Source organism: Lissotriton helveticus, chromosome 8 (genome assembly GCF_964261635.1).
Source record: "Lissotriton helveticus chromosome 8, aLisHel1.1, whole genome shotgun sequence".
NCBI lineage: Eukaryota > Metazoa > Chordata > Amphibia > Caudata > Salamandridae > Lissotriton > Lissotriton helveticus.
In genome coordinates this window covers 53,288,917-53,306,885 of record NC_136069.1, presented here as the reverse complement: position 1 = coordinate 53,306,885, position 17,969 = coordinate 53,288,917, and the positions used below count along the sequence as shown (strand labels likewise).

The 17,969-nt window shown below is 54.7% G+C and overlaps 1 protein-coding gene across 1 annotated transcript in view; it reads left to right on the top strand.

Moving 5' to 3' along the window:
* Positions 1 to 10,491: 10,491 nt before the first annotated feature.
* Positions 10,492 to 17,969, top strand: part of IGSF3 (immunoglobulin superfamily member 3) — a 267,029-nt gene continuing 259,551 nt past the window's right edge. Inside the window, exons 1-2 of the mRNA XM_078656606.1 lie at positions 10,492 to 11,239; positions 15,836 to 16,353. Coding sequence (XP_078512732.1) covers positions 16,308 to 16,353 — 46 coding nt within the window. The 5' untranslated portion in view covers positions 10,492 to 11,239; positions 15,836 to 16,307. The remainder of the gene's footprint in view (positions 11,240 to 15,835; positions 16,354 to 17,969) is intronic.

The window sequence follows — 17,969 nt, the reverse complement described above, 5'->3', positions numbered from 1 at the left end:
TGGGCCGACAGAGCGTGGGTGTGGAGATGATGGAGTTGTATCTGAGAACAGCGAGGCAATGGAGCTGTACCTGTGCATGGACTGACGGACTCAGAGGTGGGGAGATGATAGAGCCATATCTTGGAACAGCGAGGTGATGGAGCCGGACCTGTGCATGGGCTGACGGGGGGGGAGGGAGATGATGGAGCTGGATCCGGGAACAGTGAGGCGATGGAGCCGCTCCTGTGCATGGGCTGACGGAGTCAGGGATGGGGAGATGATGGAGCCGGATCCTGGAACAGTGAGGCGATGGAGCCGGACCTGTGCATGGGCTGACGGAGCGGGGGTGGGGAGATGATGGAGCTGGATCCGGGAACAGTGAGGCGATGGAGCCGGACCTGTGCATGGGCTGAGGGAGTCAGTGATGGGGAGATGATGGAGCCGGATCCGGGAACAGCGAGGCGGAGGTGCCGCACCTGTGCATGGGCTAACGGAGCTGGGATGTGGAGATGATGGAGCCAGATCCGGGAACAGTGAGCCGATGGAACCGGACCAGTGAATGGGCTGACGGAGTCAGAGGTGGGGAGATGATGGAGCCATATCTAGGAACAGCGAGGCGATGGAGCGGGATCAGTGCATGGGCTGACGGGGCAGGAGTGGGGAGATAATGGATCCGGATCCGGGAACAGCGAGGCGATGGAGCTGGACCTGTGCATGGGCTGACGGAGTTTGGGGGGGAGGATGGAGTCGTATCTGGGAACAGCGAGGCAATGGAGCCGCATCTGTGCATGGGCTGACGGAGTCAGGGATGGGGAGATGATGGAGTCTTATCTGGGAACAGTGAGGTGAAGGAGCCAGACCTGTGTATGGGCTGACGGAGCACGGGGTGGGGAGATGATGGAGTCGTATCTGGGAACAGTGAGGCGATGGAGCCAGACCTGTGCATGGGCTGACGGAGTCAGGGATAGGGAGATGATAGAGCCGGATCCGGGAACAGCGAGGCGATGGAGCTGGACCTGTGCATGGGCTGACGGGGTGTGGGTGGGGAGATGATGGAGCTGGATCCGGGAACAGCGAGGCGATGGAGCCGGACCTGTGCATGGGCTGACGGAGTCAGAGATGGGGAGATGATGGAGCCGGATCGGGGAACAGCAAACCGATGGAGCCGGACCGGTGCATGGCTGATGGAGTCAGAGATGGGGAGATGATGGAGCCGGATCCGCAAACAGCGAGGCGATGGAGCCGGACCTGTGCCTGGGCTGACAGAGCGGGGGTGGGGAGATGATGGAGCTGGATCCGGGAACAGCCAGGCGATGGAGCCAGACCTGTGCATGGGCTGACAGAGTCAGAGATGGGGAGATGATGGGGCCGGATCCGGGAACAGCGAGCCGATGGAGCCGGACCAGTGCATGGGCTGATGGAGTCAGAGATGGGGAGATGATCCAGCCGGATCCAGGAACAGTGAGGCGGAGGTGCACCTGTGCATGGGCTAACGGAGCGGGGATGGGGAGATGATGGAGCCGGATCCGGGTACAGTGAGGCGATGGGGCCGGACCAGTGAATGGGCTGACGGAGTCAGAGGTGGGGAGATGATGGAGCCATATCTGGGAACAGCGAGGCGATGGAGTGGGACCAGTGCATGGGCTGACGGGGCAGGAGTGGGGAGATAATGGAGCCGGATCCGGGAACAGCGAGGCGATGGAGCCGGACCTGTGCATGGGCTGACGGAGTCAGGGATGGGGAGATGATGAAGTCTTATCTGGGAACAGTGAGGTGAAGGAGCCAGACCTGTGTATGGGCTGACGGAGCACGGGGTGGGGAGATGATGGAGTCGTATCTGGGAACAGTGAGGCGATGCAGCCAGACGTGTGCATGGGCTGACGGAGTCAGGGATGGGGAGATGATGAAGTCTTATCTGGGAACAGTGAGGTGAAGGAGCCAGACTTGTGTATGGGCTGACGGAGCGTGGGTGGGAAGATGATGGAGCCGGATCTGGGAACAGCGAGGCGATGGAGCCGGACCTGTGCATGTGCTGACGGGGTGTGGGTGGGGAGATGATGGAGCCGGATCCGGGAACAGCGAGACGATGGAGCCGCACCTGTGCATGGGCTGTTGGAGTCAGGGATGGGGAGATGATGGAGTCGGATCCGGGAACAGTGAGGCGATGGAGCCAGGCCTGTGCATGGGCTGACAGAGCGGGGGTGGGGAGATGATGGAGTCGTATCTGGGAACAGCGAGGCGATGGAGCCGCACCTGTGCATGGGCTGATGGCGTCAGAGGTGGGGAGATGATGGAGCCGGGTCTGGGAACAGCAAGGCGATGGAGCCGGACCTGTGTATGGGCCGACAGAGCGGGGGTAGGGAGAGGATGGAGTCGTATCTGGGAACAGCGAGGTGATGGAGCCGCACCTGTGAATGGGCTGACGGAGCCAGGGATGGAGAGATGATGGAGATGATCGAGTCCTAACTGGGAACAGTGAGGCGATGGAGCCAGACCTGTGCGTGGGCTGACGGAGACAGGGATAGGGAGATGAAGGAGCCGGATCCGGGAACAGCGAGGCGATTGAGCCGGACCTGTGCATGGGCTGATGGAGTCAGAGATGGGGAGATGATGGAGCCGGAGCCGGGAACAGCGAGCCGATGGAGCCGGACCGGTGCATGGGCTGATGGAGTCAGAGATGGGGAGAGGATGGAGCCGGATCCGGCAACAGTGAGGTGGGGGTGCCGCACCTGTGCATGGGCTAACGGAGCGGGATGGGGAGATGATAGAGACGGATCCGGGAACAGGGAGGCGATGGAGCCGGACCAGTTCATGGGCTGACGGAGTCAGAGGTGGGGAGATGATGGAGCCATATCTGGGAACAGCGAGGCGATGGAGCGGGACCTGTGCATGGGCTGACAGGGTGGGCAGGGGTGGGGAGATGATAGTGCCAGATCCGGGAACACGAGGAGATGGAGCCGGACCTGTGCATGGGCTGATGGGGTCACGGATAGGGAGGGTGAGCGATGGAGCCAGATCCAGTAACAGTGAGGCAAACTAGCCGGACCGGTGCATGGGCTGATGGAGTCAGAGATGGAGAGATGATGGAGCCGAATCCGGGAACAGCAAGGCGATGGAGCAGGACCTGTGCATGGGCGGACGGAGCGGGGGTGTGGAGATGATGGAGCTGGATCCGGGAACAGTGAGGCGATGGAGCCGGACCTGTGCATGGGCTGAGGGAGTCAGAGATGGGGAGATGATGGAGCCGGATCCGGGAACAGCGAGCCGATGGAGCCGGACGGGTGCATGGGCTGATGGAGTCAGAGATGGGGAGATGATCCAGCCAGATCCAGGAACAGTGAGGCGGAGGTGCCGCACCTGTGCATGGGCTAACGGAGCTGGGATGTGGAGATGATGGAGCCGGATCCGGGAACAGTGAGCCGATGGAACCGGACCAGTGAATGGGCTGACGGAGTCAGAGGTGGGGAGATGATGGAGCCATATCTGGGAACAGCGAGGCGATGGAGTGGGACCAGTGCATGGGCTGACGGGGCAGGAGTGGGGAGATAATGGAGCCGGATCCGGGAACAGCGAGGCGATGGAGCCGGACCTGTGCATGGGCTGACGGAGTCAGGGATGGGGAGATGATGAAGTCTTATCTGGGAACAGTGAGGTGAAGGAGCCAGACCTGTGTATGGGCTGACGGAGCACGGGGTGGGGAGATGATGGAGTCGTATCTGAGAACAGTGAGGCGATGGAGCCAGACGTGTGCATGGGCTGACGGAGTCAGGGATAGAGAGATGATGAAGTCTTATCTGGGAACAGTGAGGTGAAGGAGCCAGACTTGTGTATGGGCTGACGGAGCGCGGGTGGGAAGATGATGGAGCCGGATCTGGGAACAGCGAGGCGATGGAGCCGGACCTGTGCATGTGCTGACGGGGTGTGGGTGGGGAGATGATGGAGCCAGATCCGGGAACAGCGAGACGATGGAGCCGCACCTGTGCATGGGCTGTTGGAGTTAGGGATGGGGAGATGATGGAGTCGGATCCGGGAACAGTGAGGCGATGGAGCCAGGCCTGTGCATGGGCTGACAGAGCGGGGGTGGGGAGATGATGGAGTCGTATCTGGGAACAGCGAGGCGATGGAGCCGCACCTGTGCATGGGCTGATGGAGTCAGAGGTGGGGAGATGATGGAGCCGGGTCTGGGAACAGCAAGGCGATGGAGCCGGACCTGTGTATGGGCCGACAGAGCGGGGGTAGGGAGAGGATGGAGTCGTATCTGGGAACAGCGAGGTGATGGAGCCGCATCTGTGAATGGGCTGACGGAGCCAGGGATGGAGAGATGATGGAGATGATGGAGTCCTAACTGGGAACAGTGAGGCGATGGAGCCAGACCTGTGCGTGGGCTGACCGAGACAGGGATAGGGAGATGAAGGAGCCGGATCCGGGAACAGCGAGGCGATTGAGCCGGACCTGTGCATGGGCTGATGGAGTCAGAGATGGGGAGATGATGGAGCCGGAGCCGGGAACAGCGAGCCGATGGAGCCGGACTGGTGCATGGGCTGATGGAGTCAGAGATGGGGAGAGGATGGAGCCGGATCCGGCAACAGTGAGGTGGGGGTGCCGCACCTGTGCATGGGCTAACGGAGCGGGATGGGGAGATGATAGAGACGGATCCGGGAACAGGGAGGCGATGGAGCCGGACCAGTTCATGGGCTGACGGAGTCAGAGGTGGGGAGATGATGGAGCCATATCTGGGAACAGCGAGGCGATGGAGCGGGACCAGTGCATGGGCTGACGGGGTAGGGGTAGGGAGATGATGGAGCCGGATCTGGGAACAGTGAGGCGATGGAGCCGGACCTGTGCATGGGCTGACAGGGTGGGCAGGGGTGGGGAGATGATAGTGCCAGATCCGGGAACACGAGGAGATGGAGCCGGACCTGTGCATGGGCTGATGGGGTCACGGATAGGGAGGGTGAGCGATGGAGCCAGATCCAGTAACAGTGAGGCGAACTAGCCGGACCGGTGCATGGGCTGATGGAGTCAGAGATGGAGAGATGATGGAGCCGAATCCGGGAACAGCAAGGCGATGGAGCCGGACCTGTGCATGGGCGGACGGAGCGGGGGTGTGGAGATGATGGAGCTGGATCCGGGAACAGCAAGGCGATGGAGCCGGGCCTGTGCATGGGCTGACGGAGTCAGGGATGGGTAGATGATGGAGCCGGATCAGGGAACAGCGCGGTGAAGGAGTCATGCCGGTGCATGGGCTGATAGAGTCAGAGATGGGGAGATGATGGAGCCGGATCCGGGAACAGCGAGGCGATGGAGCCAGACCTGTGAATGGGCTGGCGGAGCGGGGTGGGGAGATGATGGAGATAGATCTGAGACCTGTGAATTGGTGGAGCCGGACCTGGCCATGGACTGAAGAAGTCAGGCATGACCGAGGGCTAAGCCATGTCCGAGAACAGAGATGTGATGGAGACAGCCCTGTGTATGGGTTGACGGAGTCAGGGATGAGGAGGAGGGGGTGATGGAGCAGATCCAGGCATGGGCTGATAGAGTCAGGGATTGGGAGGGATGGAGCTCGATCCGGGAACAGTGAAGTGATGGAGACAGGCCTGGGCTGACGGAGTCAGGGATAGGGGGGTGATGGAGACAGAACTGAGATGATGTGGTCTTACGGTCAGAGCTGCCAACTTTGGAGCTGGGCTTCTCTGCGTCGTCTCAACATCCTGTGTTTCTGGGCAAATCTCCCGATACCTGCCACTTTTTTAAAAATATGGGGTCAAAACTATAAAATCTGCTATGTCACTATTACTTGCCATGGAAGAACGGGGGATTTGTTTCTTTGCTGCTACATTTATCCTCAGCTCAATTAAGGCCAGAAAGAGTATGGTGTTTTAATGTATTTCTTTTTCTTTTTAAACTGTCACAAAGCCAGAGGTGGACAGGTTGCCTAATGCACTTTGCACTTTATATCGCATATATTTCTCGGTTTCTAATAATGTATTCTCAGTTCAATTAAGGCCAGAAAGAGTATGGTGTTTTAATGAATTTCTCTTTCTTTTTATATTGTTATAAAGCCAGAGGTGGACAGGATGGCCTATGCACTTTGCACTTTATATCGTATACATTATTTAGGGCCAGATGTAGGTAACTTCAATTTACCGATTCATAAATACCGAATTTTACCGATTCGGTATTTATGAATCGGTAAATTTGAAGGTGGGAGATGTAGGTAATTTTTAAATTCGATTTACCGAATCGGTAACATTCGGTATTTACTGATTCGGTAAATACCGAATCGGTATTGCCCATTGATTCCCATGGGCTGTGAAGCCCATAGGAATCAATGGGAAATACCGATTCGGTAAATACCGAATCCTGCAAGGGTGCAGGGGGTGTCACTTTGACACCCTCTAGCACCCCGAATACAGGCACGTGTAACATGTGGCACACATAAATGCCCTAAGGGCATGTCTGTGTGTCACCTTGCACAGGTGTGCATGCACAGATGTGCATGCACACCTGTATTCGGTATTTTACCACCCAATAGGGTTGGGTGGTAAAATACTGACTCTTAAGGGCCAGTGGCACTCTTTGAAGTGCCACCTACATCTCATTTACAGAATCGGTAAATTTACCGAATCGGTATTTTACCGATTCTGTATATTTTCCGAATCGGTAAATTTACCGATTCTGTAAATGACATGCCCCCTACATGCCGAATCCAATATACCGGTCGGTAACGGCCGAATTCGGCCGTTACCGACCAGTATTTGCTCTACTACATCTGGGCCTTAGTTTCTAATTATGTAATTATGTCACAGCAAAATTGGAGGCCTATCATACTGGGACTGTGTCCGTTTTTATTAGTTTTTATTTGTTACTAGAGTAAATGTATAATGTATTTACTGTTCTAATGGTGCCAAGGTATATTGTCCTGAACAGTTACTAATGTCAAAATTGTTTACATGAGGCGAAGAATGATGCCACACCTATGCACTTTCACTCCAATTGTTTTTACCCTCGGTACCCAGTAAGAGCAGTACGGTAATATACGCTCTCTTGTATGAATCTGGATGTACATGTTTTTTATCCCGATAATGAACCGTTTTTTTATTAGTCTGTTATGTATAACGTGTGCTTTTATGGTTGTTTGCTTCAACTGAATTAAGCTACTTTTGAATTTTGAATGTGTTTATGTGTGATGCAACTTGTGCTTATGTAAAGCGCTCCAATACTACTTAGAGTCGAGTCCCCCCTGAAATCGGTCTTACACCCAGCAGCCCGTTTCATCTATGGGGATAAAAGAAGCGACCACATCACACCGCTGCTATCCTCCCTTCGTTGGCTTCCCATCGCGGCTAGAGCTATCTACAAGACTGCCTGTATCACCCACAAAGCCTTGCACTCCTCCTCTCCGCGCTGCCTGGCGAATAAACTGAAACTCTCGGGAGGCTCTAGACCATCTCGGAATGCGGAAAATCTTCTGCTTGAACCCCCCCACTTTCAAGAAGGAAAGATCGATGGCCAAATCCTTTTCAGGCAACGCAGTGAGAATCTGGAACTCACTCCCGCCTCAGCTCCGGACTACCTCCTCCTCTCAGGCCTTCAAACGGGACCTTAAAGTTCTCCTCCTCCAAAGGCACCTCCAAGTCTAATTTACACCCTTGCCTTCGTCTGAAGGAAGATCTCCCATTACTGGAAAGGCTATTGGCCAGGGTTATGGTACTTCCTCCCCAGGGTGTTCTGGTAGTTTAAGTGTTTAGTAATCTCCCAATACCTGTGTATGGTACCCTTTTGGAACTTGCACACGTCACTTTTGTTTGTAACACACTATTTGCTACCTCGCACGTTTTGTTTGTTTTAGAGACTTGCACAAGTGCCACCCTTGCCTACGTAACGTTTGTTATTGTGCTGGAGTGTCTGCCTTCTATTGCAGTATTATACCTCTACTTGTATTTTGTACGTTTTGTAACCTGCACCCTTATCACTTTTTTCTCCTATAATGAACTGATTGCTACCTCATGTATTTTGGTTGCTCACTAGTGTCACTTTTGATCCATGTAACTTATTGTTTGCTTTTGTATTTTGTTCCTGTATATCATTATTGGTCCTTCTGTGAAGCGCTCTGACACCTTCGGGTAAAGTCCGCGCTATATAAAAACGCATAAAATAAAATATAAATCTGCAACAACAACAACAAGCATTGGAAATGCAATAGGTCTCGCAGCATTAGAGTTAGTGCTTTTAGAATTGTTTATGGTTTTTTTTGTAAATCTTTAGCATTTTTGTTTCCTGTAGCCAATGCTAAAGAATAAAAAAAAAAAGCCATAAACATTTCTAAAAGCTCTAACTCAAATGCTCCGAGACCTATTGCACCGTGTGAGGGTGAGGGGTTGAGGGTGAGTGAGGGTGAGTGAGGGTGAGTGAGGGTGAGGGCGGGTGAGGGTGAGTGAGGGTGAGTGAGGGGTTGAGGGTGAGTGAGGGTGAGGGGTTGAGGGTGAGTGAGAGTGAGGGTGAGTGAGGGTGAGTGTGAGGGTGAGTGAGGGTGAGGGTGCTAGTAATTACAGGAAATTAGAACAGGAAATAGCGTAGATGGAAAGCGTTTAACAAAGTGAAAATTAGCACATGAGGTTCTGCAAACATCCTCATCGGGGTAGCACAGATCGGCAACTCTAAAAACACATTACTTGAACAGCGAATGAGACGTGAAATGTATTAGGTCACCTGCCTTATAAAGGATTTAAAGGTTAATAACTAATTAGAAATAATGGTCTCACTCCGAAGATCTATTAATAAACCTCTCAGCTCATTAAATACATTCTATACGCCGTCACAGCAGGCGTTTTTAAATATCCGATAAAGGGAAACCCTACTGAAAGGATTCGTGCTGTTGCAGGGAAAATTGGTTCCATTTGAAACCCCACACGTCACGGGGTTCAACTCACAGTGACAGAACTCCAATGCACCGCTCAGAGTGAGATGACATGCCCTGAATGTTAACTCCTCTTTACTTACACGCACCGCCGGCGGTGTAGATGTTAAAAAGTGGGCTGGGTGACGTACAGTAGGCCAATGCCACTGAAAATAAAGTCTGATCAGCTAGCGGCCAAGAAAGTCGCAAAGTCACATACATAATAAAGCATCTAGGTTTCATAAAAGGTTAATGCTCCCTAAAAGCACGTTTCTTCTTCGTGCTGAGGAAAACGAAAAAACCGAAAGAAGCGCTTAACTCTAGTATGCTTGCAACGTATCCTTTTGAATGAGCACCACTAGACATGCGCAGTATTTAACGCTTTCAGTGAGGTTCGCGGCACCATGCCAACAGCTGCACGGTGCCTCCCTTGCGGGTGGCGACATTACGCTGCCAGTGCAGGAGGCCCAGGACCAGTGACGTCAGCTGCGCGCACACACACACCGCACGTCGATGCAACCAAGACCGACGCGGCATTACAACACTGGCAGGTCCAGGCGGATCTCGGGAGCCCATCATGGGAACACAGAACAAGAATGAGCCCTCAGGAAAAGTTAAAAGGCTGCATGCGCTTGCTAAAGCCGACTGCCTAATTTAACCAGCATGCAAAGCAGAAAACACACGCTCATGAAAGTGTCTTGTTGTGACCCACACAGGACACGTTTGGAGCGACTTTGACGGTGTTCAGTAGCAAACGGCAATCGTTATAACACGTCAGCCCGCCTATGCCATAAGTAAAAGTAGCAGTGCCTCCGTGTAGAAGCATGAAACAAATCGTACTCACCTCACGGTAGAAGTAGGAGAAATGCGACACGGCGGGAAGGGGAGGGGGCGGAGCGGGTAAAATAACAAACAAGACGGAGGGAAGAGAGGGGAGGGGGGAGGAGAAATGCGACACGGCGGGAAGGGGAGGGGGCGGAGCGGGTAAAATAACAAACAAGACGGAGGGAAGAGAGGGGAGGGGGGAGGAGAAATGCGACACGGCGGGAAGGGGAGGGGGCGGAGCGGGTAAACCAAGACGGACGTGCACGCGCTTTTAAGCTCAATGCGCATGCGCATTGAGCTTAAAAGTCACGGGCACTGCAAGGAATCGCCACGATTCCTTGCAGTGGATAAAGAGTGGATAAGTCCCAATACTCTCGCTTGCTCGATGCGCATGCGCATCGACAGGCGAGACCTAAAAATTTGAAGTGATGGCGGGAGGGAGGGTGACGCCCGGTGGAGGGATAAGAGACGGGCCTGGGAGGGTGATGCTGTGCCCCCTGTGAGAGGCCGGAGCCGGGAGGAGGGAGCGCCTTGAAGCGGCGGAGGAGAAGGCGAGGGGATGGACGCCTGACTTGGAAGGGAGGAAGATGCCGCTTGTAAGAGAAGATGAGGAGGCGGGCGGGGGCGGGTCCCGAGACAAGAGGAGTCCAAAGGGGGAAGGGGGTCCCAGAGGAGGAGAGGCGGGCAGGGCCAGACCGGAGGAGGAGGAGGCGCGGAGGCTGGACCAGCCCAGAGGGGCGGAGGGAACTCGCCCAGAGGAGGGGGAGGGACTATCAGGGAGAGGGGGAGGGACTATCAGGGAGAGGGGGAGGGACCAGCCCGCCCCAGATCGGAGGGATCGGCTCTTCCAGCTTCCCGGACTCTCGTGGTGATCCTGCCGGTGCTGCAGCTCCAGGAGATCGCAGAGCCCCCGCCTGGACCCCGGAGCCTGCAGCGGAGCCCGGCGCAGCCCTCCCCGCGCCGTGTGCGCTTGCACCGCACAGGTGGAGGTGCTCTCTGCCCGCCCGCTGCCCATCAGACGGCGCCTTCCCTCCGGGACCCTTGCTTCTTTCGTCCCGTAACGCCTGACCCCCTGGAGGAGCCTCGACTGACCCCTGGAGGAGCCTCGACTGACCCCTGGAGGACCGGAGGAAAGTGACCCCTGCAGGACCGGGGGACTGATCTGAGGACCGGGGGAGCCTCTGCTGACTCCTGGGACCACCGGAGGGGCGTGCACTGACTCCTTGGGGGCTCGAAGAGGACCTGCCGGGGGCACCGCCTGCACCTGAGATCCCTGGAAGAATCGAAGGGCACCCTCTGACCCCTGGGAAGGGGCACTTCCGGGCACCTGGGGGAGCCGCCTGACCCCCTCTGGACCAACAAGATTCACCGGACCCTCTGACCCGGAGAGCGCCCCCTGACCTCCCCCGGACCCGTGGAGAGCTGGGAAAATCCACCTGAACCCCCGGGAGAGCCTCGGGACCAGCGTGGGGGGCAAGAGGCCCCCGGCCGGACCCCCAGGAGAGCCGAGGGCCACCCGGGCCCCTCCAGGCGCAGGTAAACAGAGGACGGGAGGGCTGGGGCCGTTGACACGGGCAGTCCTTAGCGCCTCGTGTCCGCTTCTGCGCGTCCAGACACACTGCAGCGCCTAGAGACGGCTGACTCCGCACACTGAGCTATAAACATGGCATAGGATAGCCCTTCCGTCACCTAAACATTGAACCCGAGCACTTGATTATACTGACGATTGTTGAGTGAGCTGTATAGCGTTTTTACGCGAGATGTTTGAGATAGACTAACCTCATACACTAATTTCCCCCATTTAAAAGTGATTTCAGTTTTAGCACCCCCAGGTGGGTGAAAGGAGGAGTCGGTGCTTCTGAATGCACACATTTCAGCAGCCGGTACCAAACCCACTGCTCAAGCCTGCTGATCACATCAGTGTATCGCGGACAAATGGTTCCCTGTTCGGGGAGGGGGTCTGGCGTGGGGGGCAGGTGGGAGCAGGGAGAGGGGGTTTTGTTTTAGAAGGGCGAGGCATGGGTGAATGTCCGTTTTGGGGCTGGGGGCTGAGGGAGTGGCCCCGCGTGTGTCGGAATGAAGGAGCCTTGTGGGTTCGGTCCAAGAGAGGGCGGGGGGGGGGGGGTAATTTTAGGAGGGGGAGTGGGTGTGATTCTGAGATGCTGTCTTGGTGTCGTCAGACCCCACTGAGGTCAGAGATGGACTTTCGGGTTCTTGAAGACCCCACGAGCGTTGGTGTAACACGACCAGAGGGAGGGTTGGGGGGGGTTCGGGGGGGGGGGGGGGGGGTTCGGCAGAAGCCAAACACAGGGCTGTTGTGTGTTTTTAGAAATAAAGGAAATTAGAAGAAGGAATACTGCATGTTCCGACAGTCCCCGCCACACGTGGAAAACATGCTGACGGTAGGTATGGACTGGGGTCTTAATGTACATATCCCGACAGCCCCGTGGGACCTGCGCGATTATCATGACATGTACCCCATAGCATCACTGGGGTCTTAATGTACATATCCCGACAGCCCCGTGGTACCTGCGCGATTATCATGACATGTACCCCATATCATCACTTTGTTGCGCCCTCGAGGGCCCCCGGGGTCAGGGAGCGCGAGTGCCGGCCGTCCATCCCCAAACCCTGTATTCTTGGAAAGCGTATCCTAACGGTAGGCATGTATAGGGGTCTTACTATACATATCCCGACATCCCATTGGCATCTATAGGGGTCTTACTGTTCATATCCTGTCAGCCCATTGGCGTCTATAGGGGTCTTACTGTTCATATCCTGTCATCCCATTGACTTCTATAGGGGTCTTACTGTTCATATCCTGTCATCCCATTGACTTCTATGGAGGTCTTACTGTTCATATCCTGTCATCCCATTGACTTCTATAGGGGTCTTACTGTTCATATCCTGTCATCCCATTGACTTCTATAGAGGTCTTCCTGTTCATATCCTGTCATCCCATTGACTTCTATAGAGGTCTTACTGTTCATATCCTGTCATCCCATTGACTTCTATAGAGGTCTTACTGTTCATATCCATGAAATCCCATTGACTTCTATAGGGGTCTTACTGTTCATATCCTGTCAGCCCATTGACGTCTATAGGGGTCTTACTGTTCATATCCTGTCAGCCCATTGGCATCTATAGGGGTCTTACTGTTCATATCCTGTCAGCCCATTGACGTCTATAGGGGTCTTACTGTTCATATCCTGTCAGCCCATTGGCATCTATAGGGGTCTTACTGTTCATATCCTGGCGTTAGGCTTTCATCGGGGTCTTACTGTATGTATCCCGACAGACCACAGGCATATATAGGGGGGTCTTACTGTACATATCCCGACAGCCTATTGACATCTATAGGGGTCTGACTGTACATATCCCGACATCCCACTGGCATTAATAGGGGTCTGACTGTACCTATCCCGACAGCCTGTTGCTGTGCTCTGATGTGGGATTGGAATGCATATTCTGAAAGACTGATGCCATACTCGGATCTGAGAATGCATGTCCTGACAGCCTGTCGCTGTACTCTGGCCTGGGAGTGCACATCCCCCACAGCCTGTCACTGTACTCTGGCCTATGAGTGCATATCCCGACATGGGAGTGCATATCCCGACATGGGAGTGCATATCTCGACATGGGAGTGCATATCTCGACAGCCTGATCTGTACTCTGGCCGGGGAGTGCATATCCCGACATTCTCCAGGTGCTGTACTCTGCCCTGGGACTGCCTATCCCAACAGCCTGTTGCTGTCCTCTGGCCTGGGACTGCCTATCCCGATAGCCTGTCGCTGTACTCTGCCCTGGGACTGCCTATCCCGACAGCCTGTCGCTGTACTCTGCCCTGGGACTGCGTATCCCGACAGCCTGTTGCTGTCCTCTGGTCTGGGACTGCCTATCCCGACAGCCGGTCGCTGTACTCTGGCCTGGGAGTGCATATCCCGACAGCCTGTCGCTGTACTCTGGCCTGGGAGTGCACACCCGACAGGCTTCCGCTGTACTCTGGCCTGGGAGTGCATATCCCGACAGTCTGTCACTGTACTCTGGCGTGGGAGTGCACACCCCGACAGGCTTCCGCTGTACTCTGGCCTGGGAGTGACTATCCCGACAGCCTATGGTTGTACTCTGGCCTGGGAGTGCATATCCCGACAGCCTGCCGGTGCTGTGAGTCTGTTGTTACTCCGGGGCAGTGATGCAGGCCTCGCTGACGCCTCTTGAGGGATATTTTGGAGGTTTACCCACCCCGGCTGCGCCCTCGTCTGCCTTCATCTCCAGGCTTTGTTCTCGGCCCTTTGAAGTCTTTGTTTTCTCTGCCACTGTCTGGTGCCCACGGGTGCCAACCGCTGCCTGATGCCCTCGGGTGCCAACCGCTGCCTGGGGCCCACGGGTGCCAACCGCTGCCTGGGGCCCAGGGGGCCAACCACTGCACGCTCTGCGGGGATTTGCATAAATTCTGGGGGTAGGGCAGGTGCCTTGGAACAATCCCACAGGGAAATTCAAAATATTCAGCATATCCTACGACTAAAAGCAAATGCTCTGCCACTTTCGTCTAGCTATCGTGATAGTTTAACACAAGGCGATAGAAAGGGCATTTTTGTGCCCGAGGAACGGGGAATTTTTCATCAGTTCCACCCAAAATGTTATTTACCAATGAATAAATAAGTCTTGCGTCGACGAACCTGGGTCACTTTTTACCATCATTGTCCTTTCTCTCTTCCAGGAAAAAAAAAAGTTTTTGTGAAGCATGTATGGCGTTTCCTCTGCAGAGATAAAAAGTCCAGTTAGTAAAACTGACGCGCCTCGTTTATTCCGCTTACCTTTAGGAACCCCTTCATTATTACAGACATCTTGCAGCAAAAGTATGACAAAGTCTCTTCAAAATTCAAAAAAGTGTATTTCATTAACACGTAGGTGCGTTTGCCCATAGTATGTTGGATCATGAAATGAAAAAGGAGATTTATAAAGCGCAATACAATTACCTGACGGTGTCGAGGAGCTAGCCCATCATATATCGGTGCATTGAAAAGTATTTGTTTTAAAGTGATAATTTTCACACATGATTTGAAAAAAGTGCACCCCCAACACTGCCAATAGTGAACTACGTGGCCCGTTTGGGTGTCCTGGGTTCTTTTTACACATGAACAACATTATAGTTTAATAAATCAAACACAGCAGCAGGTTTTGTACAGCGCACACCCTGAACTCATGTATATCCAGGTCCTCTTATATGTCATAACAAAGACACATGACGGAGGGCTTGGTAAAACAATTGCCTAGGATCACACAGTTTGGTTCATCCCATGTTTTCTGGTCTCACGTTGTGCAGTTCGGCCCCTGAATGTGTGCGCTTTGCTTCCCTCACATGCACCGTGCCGCCAACCCTACCCCGGACTGCCACCCTGCTGGCATCAACGCGCCCCTTGGACACATCACTGACCAAACTTGGGGGAAATGTTTGTGGGTACCCGTGGCCTGGTCCGTCGCTCTGGGCGGAAGTGACCAGTCCTCTGATGCATACTGGTGGCAAGTGGGCAGGATGCCTGGCTGGCACTGGTCCATTTGGCACTATGGTCAGTGTGTGGAGTTGGTGGGCAGTGCGAAGGGCCTGCACAAGTAGCCCTGTGAGGAGCATGCAATGATTGGGCAGTTTGTTCAGTTGGCACTGGCGGGCAGAGTGTGTATTTGGCACTGGTGGGCAGTCTGCACGGTTGCCACTGGTGGGCAGTGTGTATGTTAGTCTTCGTGGTCAGTGTGTGGCGTTAGCAGTCAGTTTGATGGACAGGCACAAGTGGCCCTTTGAGCAGCTGGTGAAAGGGCTGTTTGCACGGTTGGCCCTGATGGGCATTGTGTGCAATTGGTACTGGTGGGCAGTGTGTGTGGTTGGCACTGGTGGGCAGTGTGTATATTTGGCCCCGTGGTCAGCCTGTGGAGTTAGTGGGCAGTGTGAGAGGCTTGCACGAGTGGCTTTTGAGGAGCTGCTGATGATTGGGCAGTTTGTCCGGTTGGTACCGGTGGGCAACGTGCATATTTGGCACCGGTGGGCAGTGTATCAAAGACTTTTGACCCTGATGCCATTGGATTCACAGCAAACCCTGGGAGTGGCCCTCACCCTTGTTGTTCTGTTTCTTCCAGGTTCACAGATCTGCGGTTCTTCGTGAGGTGCCACCGTGGGAGAGGCGGGCCGAGCCTGGGTGACCGCTGTCCCTCGTGCCCGTGGTCCAGTGGGCTCAGGGCCCAAGGGCAGGCACCGAGGGTGGCCCCTGCAGTCTCTGGTGATTGACAGGAGCCGGGCCTGACTGGGATTGGCTCTCTCCAGGGGCAGACGTCGGTTTCCTGGGCTCCCTTGCCCCCCGCAGCTGGCGAGGGCACCTGGGCACGCCTGCCGGACTCTCTGGCCGCGCGGCGTGAGTTGTACCTGATTGTGTGATATCACCGGAAGCTTTCAAACCACTGGGATTGGCCCCTGAAGGGCACCTGGGACCCCTGCTCTGGCTGGATCTGTGGATGCTTAGACCGGATGGTGCCAGCCTCTCGTGAGACGCGTGGTTGGGCGTAGGCAGCGCCCAGGGGGGGCAGAGAGAGACGCCTGGACAGGAGCAGAGCCATGGACCCCCCTGTGCCTGAGCTGGTGGTCCTGCTTCTACTGATGGGTAAGTGACTCCTACTCTCTTCCTATTGGTGGGCAACTGGGTGGGGGGGGTCCTAGTGACAGCTGGGGGTTATTGGAGCCCACCTGTGCGTGGGAGAGCGTCGACACCCTTCTGGGCTTGATCTGGGGGTGTTGGCTAAGATGGCAATATTGGGGTACAGCGCTGGACAGTGCGCTTTCACTATGGGCATTGTAAGGGTGTTTGTGCACAGGTAGGGAGAACTTATGAACAAATGTTGTGTTTATTTTTAATGTTGGCATATCTCCCTCTATTTCCGGTTTCCCCCGGAAGTAAACCACGAGGCAACCTTTCTGCATTCTTACCGCCATCCTTTGACTATTTACTATCCAAGAAACAGTATATCACGACTTCCTGTTCTCTCTGGAGCATATAGCACTACTTCCGGGGCTCTCTGGAGCATATAGCACTACTCCCAGGGCTCTCTGGAGCATATAGCACTACTTCCGGGGCTCTCTGGAGCATATAGCACTACTTCCGGGGCTCTCTGGAGCATATAGCACTACTTCCGGGGCTTCTTGGATCCTGCGCCCCCTGTTCTTTGAAGCCGCTGCCCCTACTGAACCTCTCCTGAATCAATGAATGAATGAATGAGGGAATTTATAAAGCGCGGCGTTCACGCCACGGAGTATCTTGGCGCTGGCATGTAGGGTGTGTGGTGTGGGACCAATAAAGGAGCACAACAAGGGAGGAAGCTCACATGAGAGAGAGTCCCAATTTGCCATGTACGGAGAACATCCATGTTTTTAGAAGCTTCCTGAAAAGTGGTTCTGATTGTACCAATCCTAGCTGAAGTGACAACATGTTCCAGGCCTTGGATCCTAGTACCGCAGTGGTTTTACCCCCTTTTGTTTTCAGGCGCTAAGAGATTGCCTGAGAGTGACCGCAGCAGACGTTACGTAATATAGGGGTGTATTCTTCGCCTCACATAGGTCGGCCCTGTTGCCTTTAGGGCTTTAAACATGATTACTAGGACTTTAACCCTTTGGGTGCCGGTGACGGAACCACTCCGTCACCAGCCACGGACGGGCTGTGCTAATGACGGAATTGTTCCGTCACGGCCCTGCCGCCACGCCTGCGCTGCAGCAATTTCGCGCCTTCGCTGAGTGTTCTATTGAGCAGGCGGGGCCGTGACGGAACCACTCCGTCACAAGCACAGCGCGCCCGAGGCTCGTGACGGAGTGGTTCCGTCACGAGCATGGTGGCGCCGCGCGGCCCCCCTCCCCCTAGCGCTGCGGCAGTAATTCTGCCGCAGCCAAGGGGTTAAATAAGATCCTTTTATGAATTGGCAACCAATGCAGTCATTTAAGTGCTGCCTCTGATGAAGATCCTCTCGGAAGACGAAGTGCCAGTCTAGCTGCAGCGTTTTGGGCTACCTGTAGCTTTTTCATAACAGCTTTATTTGTCCCTGCATATGCAGGCTGTTGCAGTTGTCCAAACGAGACGAGACCAATGCAACAGCCACTGTCTTCCTTGCATTCAGTTGGAGAAGATCTAAGAACTTTCTCAGTATTTTTATGGTGTGGAAGCCCATACCAGCCACTGCAAGTGCTTGGCTGTGAAAAGATCAGGTTGGATCAAACTTAATTCCCAGGTTA